General features: G+C 40.0%; 1 protein-coding gene across 1 annotated transcript in view; it reads left to right on the top strand.

The window, feature by feature from the left end:
* Positions 1-14,086, top strand: part of BRWD1 (bromodomain and WD repeat domain containing 1) — a 129,163-nt gene that overhangs the window by 24,459 nt on the left and 90,618 nt on the right. Inside the window, exons 9-13 of the mRNA XM_023519584.1 lie at positions 2,062-2,162; positions 4,110-4,180; positions 4,956-5,056; positions 7,379-7,419; positions 8,423-8,521. Of these exons, the coding sequence (XP_023375352.1) occupies positions 2,062-2,162; positions 4,110-4,180; positions 4,956-5,056; positions 7,379-7,419; positions 8,423-8,521 (413 nt within the window). The remainder of the gene's footprint in view (positions 1-2,061; positions 2,163-4,109; positions 4,181-4,955; positions 5,057-7,378; positions 7,420-8,422; positions 8,522-14,086) is intronic.

Here is a 14,086-nt window from a genome sequence, read left to right on the forward strand (position 1 = left end):
ACAGGCGCCCACCACAACGCCCGGCTATTTTTTTGGTTGCAGCCATCATTGTTGTTTTGGCGGGCCCGGGCTGGATTCGAACCTGCCACTTTAGGTGTATGTGGCTGGTGCCTTAGCCACTTGAGCCACAGGCGCCAAGCCAGAAAATGCCTATTTCTGAATCAAAAGAGTCAGTATTATAAAGATGTGATATCATTCCTAATTATGATATTACAAATCTCATATGATATTTGAAATCTCAGTTGTTTTGTTTTAATGGAGTAAGCCAGCTTCTAAGCTTATTTAGAAAAATAAGGACAGCCAGGTGCTGTTCTAGCACTCTGGGAGGCTAACTCAGCAGTTCGAGACCAGCCTGAGCAAAGCGAGATTTCATCTTTACTGAAAATAGTAAAAAACAAAACAAACAAAAAAACCTAGCTGGGTGCTGGGGTGGGTTTCTATAGTTCCAGCTACTCTGGAGGCTGAGACAAGAGGATCACTTGAGGCCAAGAGTTTGAGGTTGATAGTCTATATTTTAAAATGTTCTAAAGCTATTATTAAGAAAACAGTATGTTATGACTGCATTAATGTACACAGCTATGATTTAATTAAAAAAAATACATCATCAACCCAGGAATACACAATGATGTAAGTGTGATGAACAAAGAGAGCCACAACTACTTGTATATGTGAGAATTCGATTTAGAACACAGGTGACTTATTGTAGAAATTTTCTTTTGTAGATAGGCTTGTTTAGGGTTATTAAAGTACTCTGTGCAAGTTTGCAGATTTTACTGTGATATTTTATTTTTATTTATTTATTTATTTGGTTGCAGCCGTCATTGTCGTTTGGTGGGCCCAGGCTGGATTCGAACCCGCCAGCTCAGGTGTATGTGGCTGGCACTTTAGCTGCTTGAGCTACAGGTGCTGAGCCATATTTATTTATTTTTTTATTTTTGGGAGTTCATTGAGGGTACAAGAAACCAGGTTACATTGATTGCATTTGTTAGGTAAAGACCCTTTTACAATCATGTCTTGTCCCCAAAAGGTGTGGCACACACCAAGACCCCAGATATTTTATCTTATGTGTATATATATATATATATTTTAGAGATAGTCTTATTTTGTTGCCCTTGGTGCAGTGGTGTCATAGCTCACAGCAGCCTCCAGCTCTTGGGCTTAGGCGATTCTCTTGCCTCAGCCTCCCACGTAGCTGGGGCTACAGGTGCCTTCCACAATACCTGGCTAGTTTTTCTATTTTTTAGTAAAGATAGAGACTTTTTTTTTTTTTTAAATTTCAACTCCCAGACTTGAGTAAAGATGGGATCTTGCTTTTTCTCAGGCTCTTCTAAAACTCCTGCGCTCAGGCAGTCTGCCTGCCTCGGCCTCCCAGAGCGCTAGAATTGTAGCACCCTGCCTTCCTTATTTATATTTTCTGTCCATTGTTTGAACCCCCCTGGATGTCTGAACTTAATCCCTTCTTTTCTCTAGCTTGTTTAGCACACTTGGTTCTTTATTAAATATAAATGTTAGACCTGTTCTGAAGTTATGATGTAATTCTTAACAATACTTTTATGGTTTTGTTTTTTAAATATTTAAGTCTTTGATTCATTTGGAATTCTCCTGATATACAGTCTAAAGAATGGATTTACCTTCCTCCGAGATGCACAGTTGTTGTACCATTTATGTAGTGAGTGATCCATTGTTAACCTATCAGATGTGAGATACTGTCTTTTTCCTACTTAAGTCTTAGAATAGGGTTCATTTTTAGATTTTGTTTTTTTATTGGTCATTCTTTCATTGTTCCTGATAGTTTTAATTATTAAGGCTCTATGATATGTTTTAATATTTAATAGGACTAGATCTTCACTTTGTGATGTTTCCAGTTTTGTTCTGAAAATAGTCTTATTGAAATCATATTGTGTATAAGTTAATAGGTTATGATTTTTCACTATGATATTTATATTTTTATATTTTATTGCCCTAAATGTTCATTAAAGTTAACTTTGGAAAACTAAAACTGTTAAACTATAACTTAGTAAGAGCTCTAGAAATTGAATTGTCTATATTATTACTTTTTAGTTTAGTCCAATGGCCAAAGGCTCTCAAAGATACATGGTTTCTACTGGTGCTGATGGGACAGTTTGCTTTTGGCAGTGGGATTTAGAATCCCTGAAATTTAGGTAAGTGACTTTAATTATGTAATACATTTTATTTTTTTATTCAGTTCCAATGGAGTCTAATGAAATGATGTTTGATTATAAAAGCAAATTATGTGTTGTGGTTGCCTTTATACTTTTGAACTTAATTTTTATTATATACAACATACGTATCATATTGACTTACTGTTGACAGTTTATTATTTAGATAGTTGGATATGTAAAAGAAGCATAGCTTTTCTAGCTTAGCATAGTTTTGTGAAATCAAAGTGAGACATTTTGTAATATTTGAAATGTACTGTTAAGAATATAATGGGAAATTTTGACAGGAACATTTGAGAATTTTAAGATGTGGGTTATAGACTGGTCCAATTTGATAGCTGTTAACCATGTGCGATTGAGCACTTCAAATGTGGCCAGTGCAATTGAGGAACTCAATTGTTAATTTAAATTAAAAAAATTGATACTCAATTTTGTGTATGTTTTGAACAACTTGAGTATATGAAATTTTCAACAGTAAGTTTTAGGAAATCTGAATATAGATTAAATATTTTTGATGAAAACTAAGTTGTGAGGCTGATGTGGTAGCTCACGCCTATAATCCTAGCACTTGGGAGGCCGAGGCAGGTGGCTTGCCTCAGCTCACAGGTTCAAGACTAGCCTGACCCAGAGCAAGACACTGTCTCTTAAACATAGCTGGGTGTTGTGACAAGCACTTGTTGCCCCAGTTACTCAGGAGGCTGAGACAAGAGAACCGTTTGAGCCCAAAAGTTTGAGTTTGCTGTGAGCTATGATGCTATGGCACTCAACCAAGGTTGACAAAGTGAGACTCTGTCTTAAAAAAAAAAAAACTAGGGGGAGGTGGGGAGGCACCTGTGGCTCAAAGGAGTAGGACACTGGCCCCATATACCAGAAATGGCAGGTTCAAACCTAGCCCTGGCCACAAACTGCAAAATGAAAAAAAAAACAAAACTAAGTTGTGTTGTAATAGAAGTGTCAAATACACACTGGAAACTTTCAAGTATTTAATATGTAAGAATCTAAGGTCTCTCATTAAAATGTTATTAATAATTACATTTGTATGTATCAAGTTAAATGAAATAAAGTTAATTTTCTGTTTATAAAAGTGCGGCTTCTTTTAAAGTTACATATGTGGCTTGCATTTCATTTCTTTTGGGCAGTGCTGTATTCCCTGGTGATTCCATATCCTGTTCTGCAAGCTTGATGTTAAGGTTCACTTAGCCAGTGGTTCTCAGTAATGCTGCGTGGTTCTTCATAATGCTGCGGCCCTTTAATACAGTTCCTGTGGGTCTTGACCTATAGGTTGAGAACTGCTGACTTAGACTGTGAGTTACTTTGCTCAAAACAGTGGGGTCAGTAGGCCTATGCTTTATGTGCAGTAGGATTAGCATGAAGATTGGAGTTAGTGTTTTCTAAAATCCATTCAGATATAATAGCATATATAGAAATAATTTGGTGTACAATAAGGTATAGCCAGGCATGGTATACTTGTGTGTGGTTCCTGGCTTCTTGGGAGGCTGAGGCTAGAGGATTCTTTGAGCCCAGAAGTTCAAGTCTAGCCTAGGCAATATAACAAGACCTCTGCCACCCATCTCTTGAGGAAAAAAAAGAAGAAGAGAGATTATAATATTTAAATTTATAATTTTTTCTTTTTGGCCAGGGCTGGGTTTGAACCTACCACCTCTGACATATGGGGCTGGCGCCCTACTCCTTTGAGCTATAGGCGCTGCCCAGTAGCTGGGACTACAGGCACCTGCCACAACGTCCTGCTATTTTTTTTTGAGACAGGGTCTGGCTCTTGGTCAGGTTGGTCTTGAACCTGTGAGTGCTGGGATTACAGGCATAAGGCACCGTGCCCGGCCTAAATATGCCAAATTAAAGCCATTATTTTAAACTGTATTAAATGTGGTAAACTAAAGTATTTTAATGTATTTTCTTGTTTTTTTAAAGTCCACGTCCCCTGAAGTTTACTGAAAAGCCTAGGCCAGGCGTGCAAATGCTTTGTTCCTCTTTTAGTGTTGGTAAGAACTTCTTTAATAAATTTTTTCGTAGTTTTATTTTAGCATTTAAGTGGCCACTTTATTGTTAAGAACCTTTATGAGATAGATGGTAAATTTCTTCTGATGTTCATTTTATTAGGTAAAATGTATGTTCGTGTAATTAGCCTCTTTGTTGTCTTCCAGTCTGTCATTCTATCTCTCTGATTTCTGTTAGTAATCAGGGTGTGAGTGATACAAGAGATAGCTGGCAAAGAGGAGACTTAAGATGTCTGTAGGAGCAGTTTCTATGCCATGTGCCCCGCGTGTATATTCCAAAATTGTGTTTTCTTTAACGGGCTAAACTGCATAGTTTTGGTAGTTTAAATTTGCTTTCCGCATGTAATATCTTGATAAAATCCCCCCCCCCCGCAGACATTTTTGGTTGTCATCATTTTTCTTTTCACTGAACACTTGTGTGGTAACCTTTCTCCCATAAAAGTCTGAAAACCTCAATAAGTGAACTTTGTCTTCCAGAGCTAATGTCAGGTGTGTAAAGTTCTTTAGAAAGCAGAATCCCTATTGTTTAAGTATTTTTAGAGCATGGCACTAAAGTGGGACCTATGTTGCCACACTTAATACAGAGGGAGATTGTGAACATTTACAGATTCAGTTAATTTGGTTTATTAAAGCTGCAAATACAGTTTTCTGAATTCTTTATGTAAAAGTTAGGAAATGGTTCTTTGGAGATAAACTTAGTTTTGTAATAAGGGAATCTTGCTTTTCCTATATTTTAATATAGAAATTTGATTTATTTCAGGTGGTATGTTTTTAGCCACAGGTAGTACTGATCATGTAATCAGAATGTACTTTTTGGGTTTTGAAGCACCTGAAAAAATCGCAGAACTTGAAAGCCACACCGTAAGCATCTACATTTTAAAATTCTATAGATTGTTTATTATTCCTATTATTATTGCTAAGGTAAATAATTATTAGTTCTAATATTACTTTTATTTTTCTTAAACAGATGAATTTTACAACTTTTTTGGTGTTTATTTTATTAAGTATTCAGTAATAGTTGCATTTCTGAGATAATATGTTGGTTGTAACATTCTTTTAAATTTTTGCTGAATTTGATGGTCAAAATGTGGATATTTTTGTATATTTATAAAATGGAAACGTCTAGGTGCAATATGGGTTTTGTTTAATTCTATTCTAATTTTAACTTAAGCATAAGAGGAATTTTATCTATGCATTTATTTCTTTGAGACAATGTCTCACTTTGTCACCCTTGGTAAAGGTGCCCTGACATCATAGCTTACAGCAACCTCAAACTCTTGGGCTCAAGTGATCCTCTTGCCTCAGTCTGTCAAGTAGCTGGGACTACAGATGCCCACCGCAACGCCCAGCTATTTTTTTTTTTTTTTGTAGAGACAAAGTCTTACTTTATCACCCTTGGTAGAGTGCTGTGGTATCATAGCTCACAGCAACCTCTAGTTTCTGGGCTTAGGCAACTTCTTGCCTCATACTCCTGAGTAGCTGGGACTACAGACGCCCGCCACAATGCCTGGCTATTTTTTGTTACAGTTTGGCTGGGGCTGGGTTTGAAGGTTTGAATCCACCACCCTCAGTATATGGGTCTGGCACCCTGCCCTCTGAGCCACAGGTGCCGCCCGATTGATTCTTTTTTTTTGGCAGCTTTTGCCCGGGGCTGGGTTTGAACATGCCACCTCTGGTATATGGGGCCGGTGCCCTACTCCCTGAGCCACAGGCGCCGCCCAGTGCCCAGCTATTTTTAGACATGGGGTCTTGCTGTAGCTCAGGCTGGCTTTGAACACCTGAACTCAGACAGTCCATCCGTCTTGGCCTCTGAGAGTGCTAGGATTTTTTTTTTTTTTTTTTTTTGAGACGGAGCCTCAAGCTATCCCCCTGGGTAGAGTGCCATGGCATTACAGCTGACAGCAACCTCCAACTCCTGGGCTCAAGCGAGTCTCCTGCCTCAGCCTCCCAAGTAGCTGGGACCACAGGCGCCCGCCACAACGCCCACCTATTTTTTGGTTGCAACCATCATTGTTGTTTTGGGGGCCCGGGCTGGATTCAAACCCGCCACCTTAGGTGTATGTGGCTGGCGCCTTAGCCGCTTGAGCCACAGGCGCGGAGCCTGAGAGTGCTAGGATTATAGGTGGGTGCCACTATGCCTGGCCCAGGAGGAATTATATTTAAAGGGGGGAGGTATCTTCATTGGCAACTCAAAATAGCATTTTGAGAGTGTTAATATTTTATAGTGGCTATTTTAGCTCTATGTGGGCCTATTTATCTTAAATAAGCTCATGAAATAAGAATGGTAAGATAGAAAACTATCAATATTCTGGAATACTGGTCAGGGGTCTAGTCGTCTTTACTTCTATAGAAGGTTTTAGGGAAGCCAGCGTATATCCAGAGATTATTTGATGAACATAGGTTCAAATCACTTAATATTTTTTGTTCAGAAGTAGTCATCAAATGCCTCGTTTTTTCAGGCTCAGGCCAGATTTGAACCCGCCACCCCTGCTGCATGGGCCGGTGTGCTAACCATTCATTGTGCTATAAGCGCCCAGCCCAAATGTTGTTTTTAGCTGCATTAAAGTGTTTATACTTTGATAACTTTGTACACATTTCATTTTCACGTAAGTCTTTTTTTTTTTTTTTTTTTTTGAGACAGAGTCTCAAGTTGTTGCCCTGGGTAGGGTGCTGTGGCGTCACAGCTCACAGCAACTTCCAGCTCTTGGGCTTAAGTGATTATTATTATTATTTTCTTTTTGTTTTGTTTTGTTTTGTTTTGTTTCGTTGCAGTTGTCATTGTTGTTTAGCTGGCCTCGGCCAGGTTTGAACCACTTAGCCTGGGTGTATGTGGCTGGTGCCCTACCCACTGAGCCTATGGGCGCTGCCTCACGTAAGTAATTTTAAACAGCTGTAATTATATATACAGCTTTAATTTTAGAAGCAAGGCTTTTTTTCCTACTGGTTGTTGCCTGCAGAGGTTGTTGCTTCTTTGACAGTAGAGCTATATCTTAGCAGTCATGTTAGGTTCATAGCCTTTGTAATTAAAACTACAAAACAAGTTGACTGATAGGGCTAAGCAACTTGAGTGCAAATTTTGCTTGTTGAAGCAAATGTGCTTCTAACACTGAAACTGTTTTGTTTTGTTTTTAATTTAAATACCCTGTCGGTGATCATTTTGTATTTGCTTTTCTCCCCTTTTAGGATAAAGTAGATAGCATCCAATTTTGTAACAATGGTGATCGGTAAGTGTGTGTTGGTGTTTGTGTGTTTTTAGGCAAATAAAATACGATGTATAGTAGTTTAACTGTTATATCATTTTGTATATATATTCCCTTTAGTAGTAGTCTTTAAAAGTTTATTTTTAATTGACAATAATAATTGTATTTATTTATGGGATACAGCGTGATATTTTGATGTATGCTTACATTGTGGAATGAATAACTCAAGCTAATTAACATCTGTTGCCTCACATCCTTTTTTTGTAGTGAGAACACTGAAAATTTTCTGTAATTTTAAAATAACATAATACATTACTATTAACTATAGTCACTGTTACTTTGTATGTTGCAGGCATTTATTGGTAAATATATTAATTGAATGAAAAGTGTCTAGAACAGGGAGGGGAACACATAAAATATAAGTTTTAGAATTATAGTTTTTGCAGGTTTCTGTGACCAAAGTAGTTTTTCTTTGGCCCGATGTCTGATTTACTAAAAAAATTAAGGAGGAGAAATTTCTTATATTTGAGTAGTTTAAAAAAAAATGACCAAACACTGTGTTGTTTCCCTGCAACAAATTATTATTTAAATTGTATCTTCTTTGTCCCCATTGTGTCAGGTACCTTTTCTAAACTAAATTTTTTTATGCCTTAATTTGTTAATAGGTGATGAATTAAGATGACGTTGCTTAAAATGGAGCTTCTATTTTTATTAATTTTCCCATACATTAAAAGTTTTTTTATTTTTCCCCTGCTCTAGGTACTTCTTGTACATTGTCTTCTCAAAATTCAGTTTGTCTGAAAAGCTATTGGTTGAGTTTGAAATGTGTTTTTTTTCACATGGCCGGGCAAATCATAGCATACCATTCTTTTTTCCATTCTGATATGCCCTGAATACCTACTTGTCTTTAGAATTAACACCTGCAGCTTCACCTGTTTTCAAGGCAGCTATGTGAACAATTTTTGATTTAATTGTAGTTTTTGGTGACAAGTATCTGAGTTTAAGAACTTTCCCTGAATGTTTAAAGGTTCCTAAGTGGTAGCAGAGATGGAACAGCACGGATTTGGAGATTTGAGCAGTTAGAATGGAGAAGCATTTTATTGGATATGGCTACCAGAATCTCAGGGTAAGTTGAGATTGTTATAAATATATCATAGATAGTTCAGATACTTGGTCTCTGTGTCTGTTGTTGGTTATTTTTCTGAGGGGATTATATTCCTATTATGAGGAGCTACTAAGTGAATTGCTACCTACTACATAATTGATAAAGAGGTATTAAATCCCACATATCCAAAAGAAAACATGTACTTAACCTACTATTGCTCAAAGCATTGACCTTAGCAGTTGCATTTAAAGCCTCTTACAATTAAAAAATTTACATAGTTAACTCAGATATTAATATACTAAGTGGCTCGGTGCCTATAGCTCAACCGGCTAAGGCTCCAGCCACGTACACCTAAGGTGGCGGGTTTGAATCCCCAGCCCAGACCCGCCAAACAACAATGACAGCTGCAACCAAAAAATAGCCGGGCGTTGTGGCGGGCGCCTGTGGTCCCAGCTACTTGGGAGGCGGAGGCAGGAGACTCGCTTGAGCCCAGGAGTTGGAGGTTGCTGTGAGCTGTAATGCCACGGCACTCTACCCAGGGGGACAGCTTGAGGCTCTGTCTCAAAAAAAAAAAAAATATATATATATACTAAGTGCAGAAATTTTACTTTTGTATAGGTAAGATTTTTGAAATTTTTAAAAGGTACTTTGGAGTTAGACTGGAGGATAAAATAAGCAAACAGGCTTTATTAAGATTTAAGTAGAGGCTTGGTGCCTGTGGTTCAAGCGGCTAAGGCGCCAGCCACATACACCTAAGGTGGTGGGTTCGAATCCCCAGCCCGGGCCCGCCAAACAACGATGGCTGCAACCAAAAAATGGCCGGGCACTGTGGCGGGCGCCTGTGGTCCCAGCTACTTGGGAGGCGGAGGCAAGAGACTCGCTTGAGCCCAGGAGTTGGAGGTTGCTGTGAGCTGTAATGCCACGGCACTCTACCCAGGGGGACAGCTTGAGGCTCTGTCTCAAAAAATAAAAAAAAAAAGATTTAAGTAGAAAATTGAGCTCTAATGGGAATTTGGCATGCTTAAAGTTTGACTTGTTAAAATGACTTTGAAAGCATGTTTCTCAGCCGCACTTCAAAGTTTGACACTTGTTTTGAGTTTCTTTGAGATAAGCTTCTAAGTATTGCAAATTTGAAAGACGTTGCTTTTTTGGTTTGTGTATACTGGGAGGCAGTATGGATGGTAGAAAGATACATATTTTGGAATCAGATCTTGACTCAGATACCACTTACACTGTTTATAGTGATAGAGTTTTTTTTTGTTTGTTTTTTCATTTTGAGACAGACTCACTTTGTCGTCCTTGGTGGAGTGCTGTGGCATCGTAGCTTATAGCAACCTCAGACTCCTGGCACAGCAATTCTCTTGCCTCAGCCTCTGGAGTAGCTGGGTTTATAGGCGCCTGCTACAGTGCATGGCTAATTTTTTTTTTGAGACGGAATCTCACTTTGTCACCTTTGGTAGAGTGCTATGGTGTCATAGCTCACAGCAACCTCAAACTCTTGGGCTCAAGCGGTTCTCTTGCCTCAGCCTCCCAAGTAGCTGAGACTACAGGTGTGTGTTACAACACTCGGCTATTTTTTTTTTAAGAGGGAAGGTCTTCCTCTAGCTCAGGCAGTTCTCGAACTCTTGAGCTCAGGTGATTTTCCTGCCTTGGCCTCCCAGAGTGGGGTTTATAGGCGAGAGCCACCAGACTGGGCCCAGTGATTGAGTTTTTGAGAATGTCATTTAACATATGTATTTGTTGGGCTGGTGCTGTGGCTCACACCTGTAATCCTAGCACTCTGGGAGGCCAAGACTGGTGGATTCCCTGAGCTCATGAGTTCAAGACCAGCCTGAGCCAGAAGGAGACCTTATCTCTGAAAACAGCTGGGAGTTGTGGTGGGTGTCTATAGTCCCAGCTGTGTGGGAGACTGAGGCAAGAGAATCCCTTAAGCCCAAGTGTTTGAGGTGATACTCTGGCTCAAAATAAATAAATAAATAAATAAATAAAGTATTGTGGCAGGCACCTGTAGTCCTAGCTAAAGGCTGAGGAAAGAGAATCACCTAAGCCCAAGAGTTGGAGGTTGCTGTGAGCTGTGTGATGCCACGGCACTCTACCAAGGGCAATAGAGTGAGACTCTGTCTCTACAAAAAAAAAAAAAAAGTATTTCTTAATTTGTTCCATTATCTGAGAAATGAAGCTACTTGGATTTAGAATGATACCATGAAAATTTCTAGTGCATTTGGCATAGAATAGACAGTTCAATGTTCTTTTGCCTGTTACAAATACAGTAGAACCTCCATAGTTGATCACTTGCTTACACTTATCACCTCCTTACGTTAATATAATTTTTATAGACCAGACCTGCACCATATGTATGTATCAGTACAGCGGGCTTACTTCTTTATGTTGACCATCTCCATACATTGACCGATTAGTTATGATCTCGTGGGTGGTGAACTTAAAGAGGTTCTACTGTACTGTTTCTATTTTAGTTACACTTTAAGTAATAGAAATCTAAAGTCATAAATTTTACTTTAGAGTTTGTTTCCAAATATACTTTTTCTTTTTTTTTTTGAGACAGAGTCTCAGTATGTTGCCCTTGGTAGAGTGCAGTGGCGTCACAGCTCACAGCAACCTCGAACTCCCAGGCTTAAGCAGTTCTCTTGCCTCTGTCTCCCAAGTAGCTGGGACTACAGGTGCCCACCACAATGCCCAGCTATTTTTTTGTTGCATTTGTCCTTGTTTAGCTGGCCTGGGCTGGGTTCGAACCCTTGGTGCATGTGGCTAACACCTGTACCTACTACCTCTTTATACTGTTTCACGTCAGTTTTTCTGAGAAATGTTTTAGAAGTCATGTCTATTTTATTTTCAGTAACAAAAATTAACTTAAATTCTCTATGGTATGCAAGGAATGAGTTTTTAAAATAAATTTGTTCTTAATTTTTTATTAGTGTTATATGTGGTATAGAATGAAAAGAAAGAAATACTGGAAATTTGATAACTCTTGTTCATAAATTAAATGTTTACCATTACATTAAAATGTAACATCTCAGTGTGAAAGCAATTGATAGTCCTTGATTAGTTGAAATAATTACGGAGAATGGGTATGAAGATAATTTGAGATCATATTCATCTATGAACATTTAATTAGGCAAAACAGGAAGATATGTCAAAATGAGTAAAGTTTGTTTTTTTTTTTGAGACAGAACCTCAAGCTTTCCCCCTGGGTAGAGTGCCCTGGCATCACAGCTCACAGTAACCTCCAACTCCTGGGCTCAAACGAGTCTCCTGCCTCAACCTCCCAAGTATTTGGGACCACAGGTGCCTGCCACAATGCCCGGCTATTTTTTTGGTTGCAGCTGTGATTGTTTGGCAGGCCGGGCTGGATTCGAACCTGCCGCCTTAGGTGTATGTGGCTGGCGCCTTAGCCACTTGAGCCACAGGCGCTGAGCCATGAGTAAAGTTTTTAAAATGAGACTGAAAACTGCTTGGTTTTCTTGCTGCCATACTTTATTCACATGGAGAAATTTTCCTGTAATTTCCTTTCTGTTGGCCAGGTGCCGTGGCTCACACCTGGAATCCTAGCACTCTGGGAGGTCAAGGTGGGCAAATTGCCTGAGCTTAGGAGTTCAAGGCAAAATAGAAAAACTAAAAATGGGCTCGGTGCCTATAGCTCAACCGGCTAAGGCGCCAGCCACGTACACCTAAGGTGGCGGGTTCGAATCCCCAGCCCGGACCTGCCAAAACAACAATGATGGCTGCAACCAAAAAATAGCCGGGCGTTGTGGCGGGCGCCTGTGGTCCCAGCTACTTGGGAGGCGGAGGCAGGAGACTCGCTTGAGCCCAGGAGTTGGAGGTTGCTGTGAGCTGTAATGCCATGGCACTCTACCCAGGGGGACAGCTTGAGGCTCTGTCTCAAAAAAAAAAAAAAAAAGAAAGAAAAACTAAAAATGAGGTAAGAGGATCGCTAGAACCCAGAAGTTTGAGGTTGCTGTGAGCTATGATGACACCGTGGCACTCTATCCAGGGTGACAGAGTGAGACTCTAGTCTCCAAAATTTTTTTTTTTCTTCTTCATTTTGATAATAATCTTTTCTCATTTAAAGTTTTACTATTTTTGGCCAGGCATGGTAGCTTATACCTAGAATCCTAGTACCTAGTACTTTGGGAGGCTGAGACAGGTGATTCCTTGAGTCCAGGAGCTTGACATGGGCCTGAGCAAAATCATGAGACTTTGTATCTACAAAAAATAACTGGATATGTTAACATACACCTGTAGTCCCAGCTACCTGGAAAGCTGAGGCAGGAGGATCATTTGAGTCCAAAAAGTCTGATGTAGGCTCGATGCTTGTAGCTCAGTGGTTAGGGTGCTGGCTATATACACCGAGGCAGGTGGGATTGAACCTGGCCCAGGCCTCCTAAACAACAATGGGAACTGCAACAAAAATACAGCCAGGCATTGTGGAGAGTGCCTGTAGTCCGAGCTACTTGGGAGGCTGAGGCAAGAGAATCGCTTAAGCCCAAGAGTTTGAGGTTACAGTGAGCTGTAATTGTACCAGTGCACTCTAGCCTAGATGACAGAATGAGACTGTTTCAGAACCAAAAAAAAAAAAGCTTATTATTTTTGAATATTTATTTATTTATTTGAGACAGAGTCTCACTATGTCACCCTTGGTTGAGTATTGTGCGTCAAAGCTCACAGCAACCGCAACCGCAAACTCTTGGGCTCAAGTAATTCTCTTGCCTTAGCCTCCCAAGTAGCTGGGACTACAGGCCCTGCTACAAAGGCTGGCTATTTTTTTTGGTTGTAGTTGTTGTTCGGCAGGCCCAGGCTGGGTTTGAACTCGCCTGCTCTGGTATATGTGGCTGGCACCCTAACTGCTGAGCTACAGGTGCTGAACCTATTTTTGAATCTTTAAAAGCAGAGTCTTATCTATATGTAAGGATTGATGGATTTACTGTTCTAATCTAAGCTAATAAACTTGATGAAATAGGACATTGTTAGTAAATTTAGGGTTACTGAGAAAACCTTTTAGTTTTTAAGAGTGAAGTCTTCGCCTTTATTAAATTTTATCTTGTAATGTTGTTCTCTTTCTTGTTCCCTTTCTTTTCTTTCTTTTTTTTTTTTTTCATAGAGACAGAGTCTCACTTTATCACCTTCGGTACAGTGCCGTGGCGTCACAAAGCTCACAGCAACCTCCAACTCCTGGGCTTAGGTGATTCTCTTACCTCAGCCTCCCAAGTAGCTGGGACTACAGGCGCCCACCACAATGACCAGCTATTTTGTTGTTGCAGTTTGGCCGGGGCCTAATTTGAACCCGCCACCCTCGGTACATGGGGCTGGTGCCCTACCCACTGAGCCACAGGCTCTGCCCTCCTTGCTCCCTTTCTAACGAATCTCATTAGAATTATTATTTTGGGCTCGGCACCTGTGGCTCAAGCGGCTAAGGCACCAGCCACGTACACCTAAGGTGGCGGGTTCGAATCTAGCCTGGGCCCGCCAAACAATAATAATGGCTGCAACCAAAAAATAGCCAGGTGTTGTGGCGGGCGCCTGTGGTCCCAGCTACTTGGGAGGCTGAGGCAGGAGACTCGCTTGAGCCCA

Source organism: Otolemur garnettii, unplaced genomic scaffold (assembly GCF_000181295.1).
Source record: "Otolemur garnettii isolate 467f Iridium unplaced genomic scaffold, OtoGar3 scaffold00180, whole genome shotgun sequence".
NCBI lineage: Eukaryota > Metazoa > Chordata > Mammalia > Primates > Galagidae > Otolemur > Otolemur garnettii.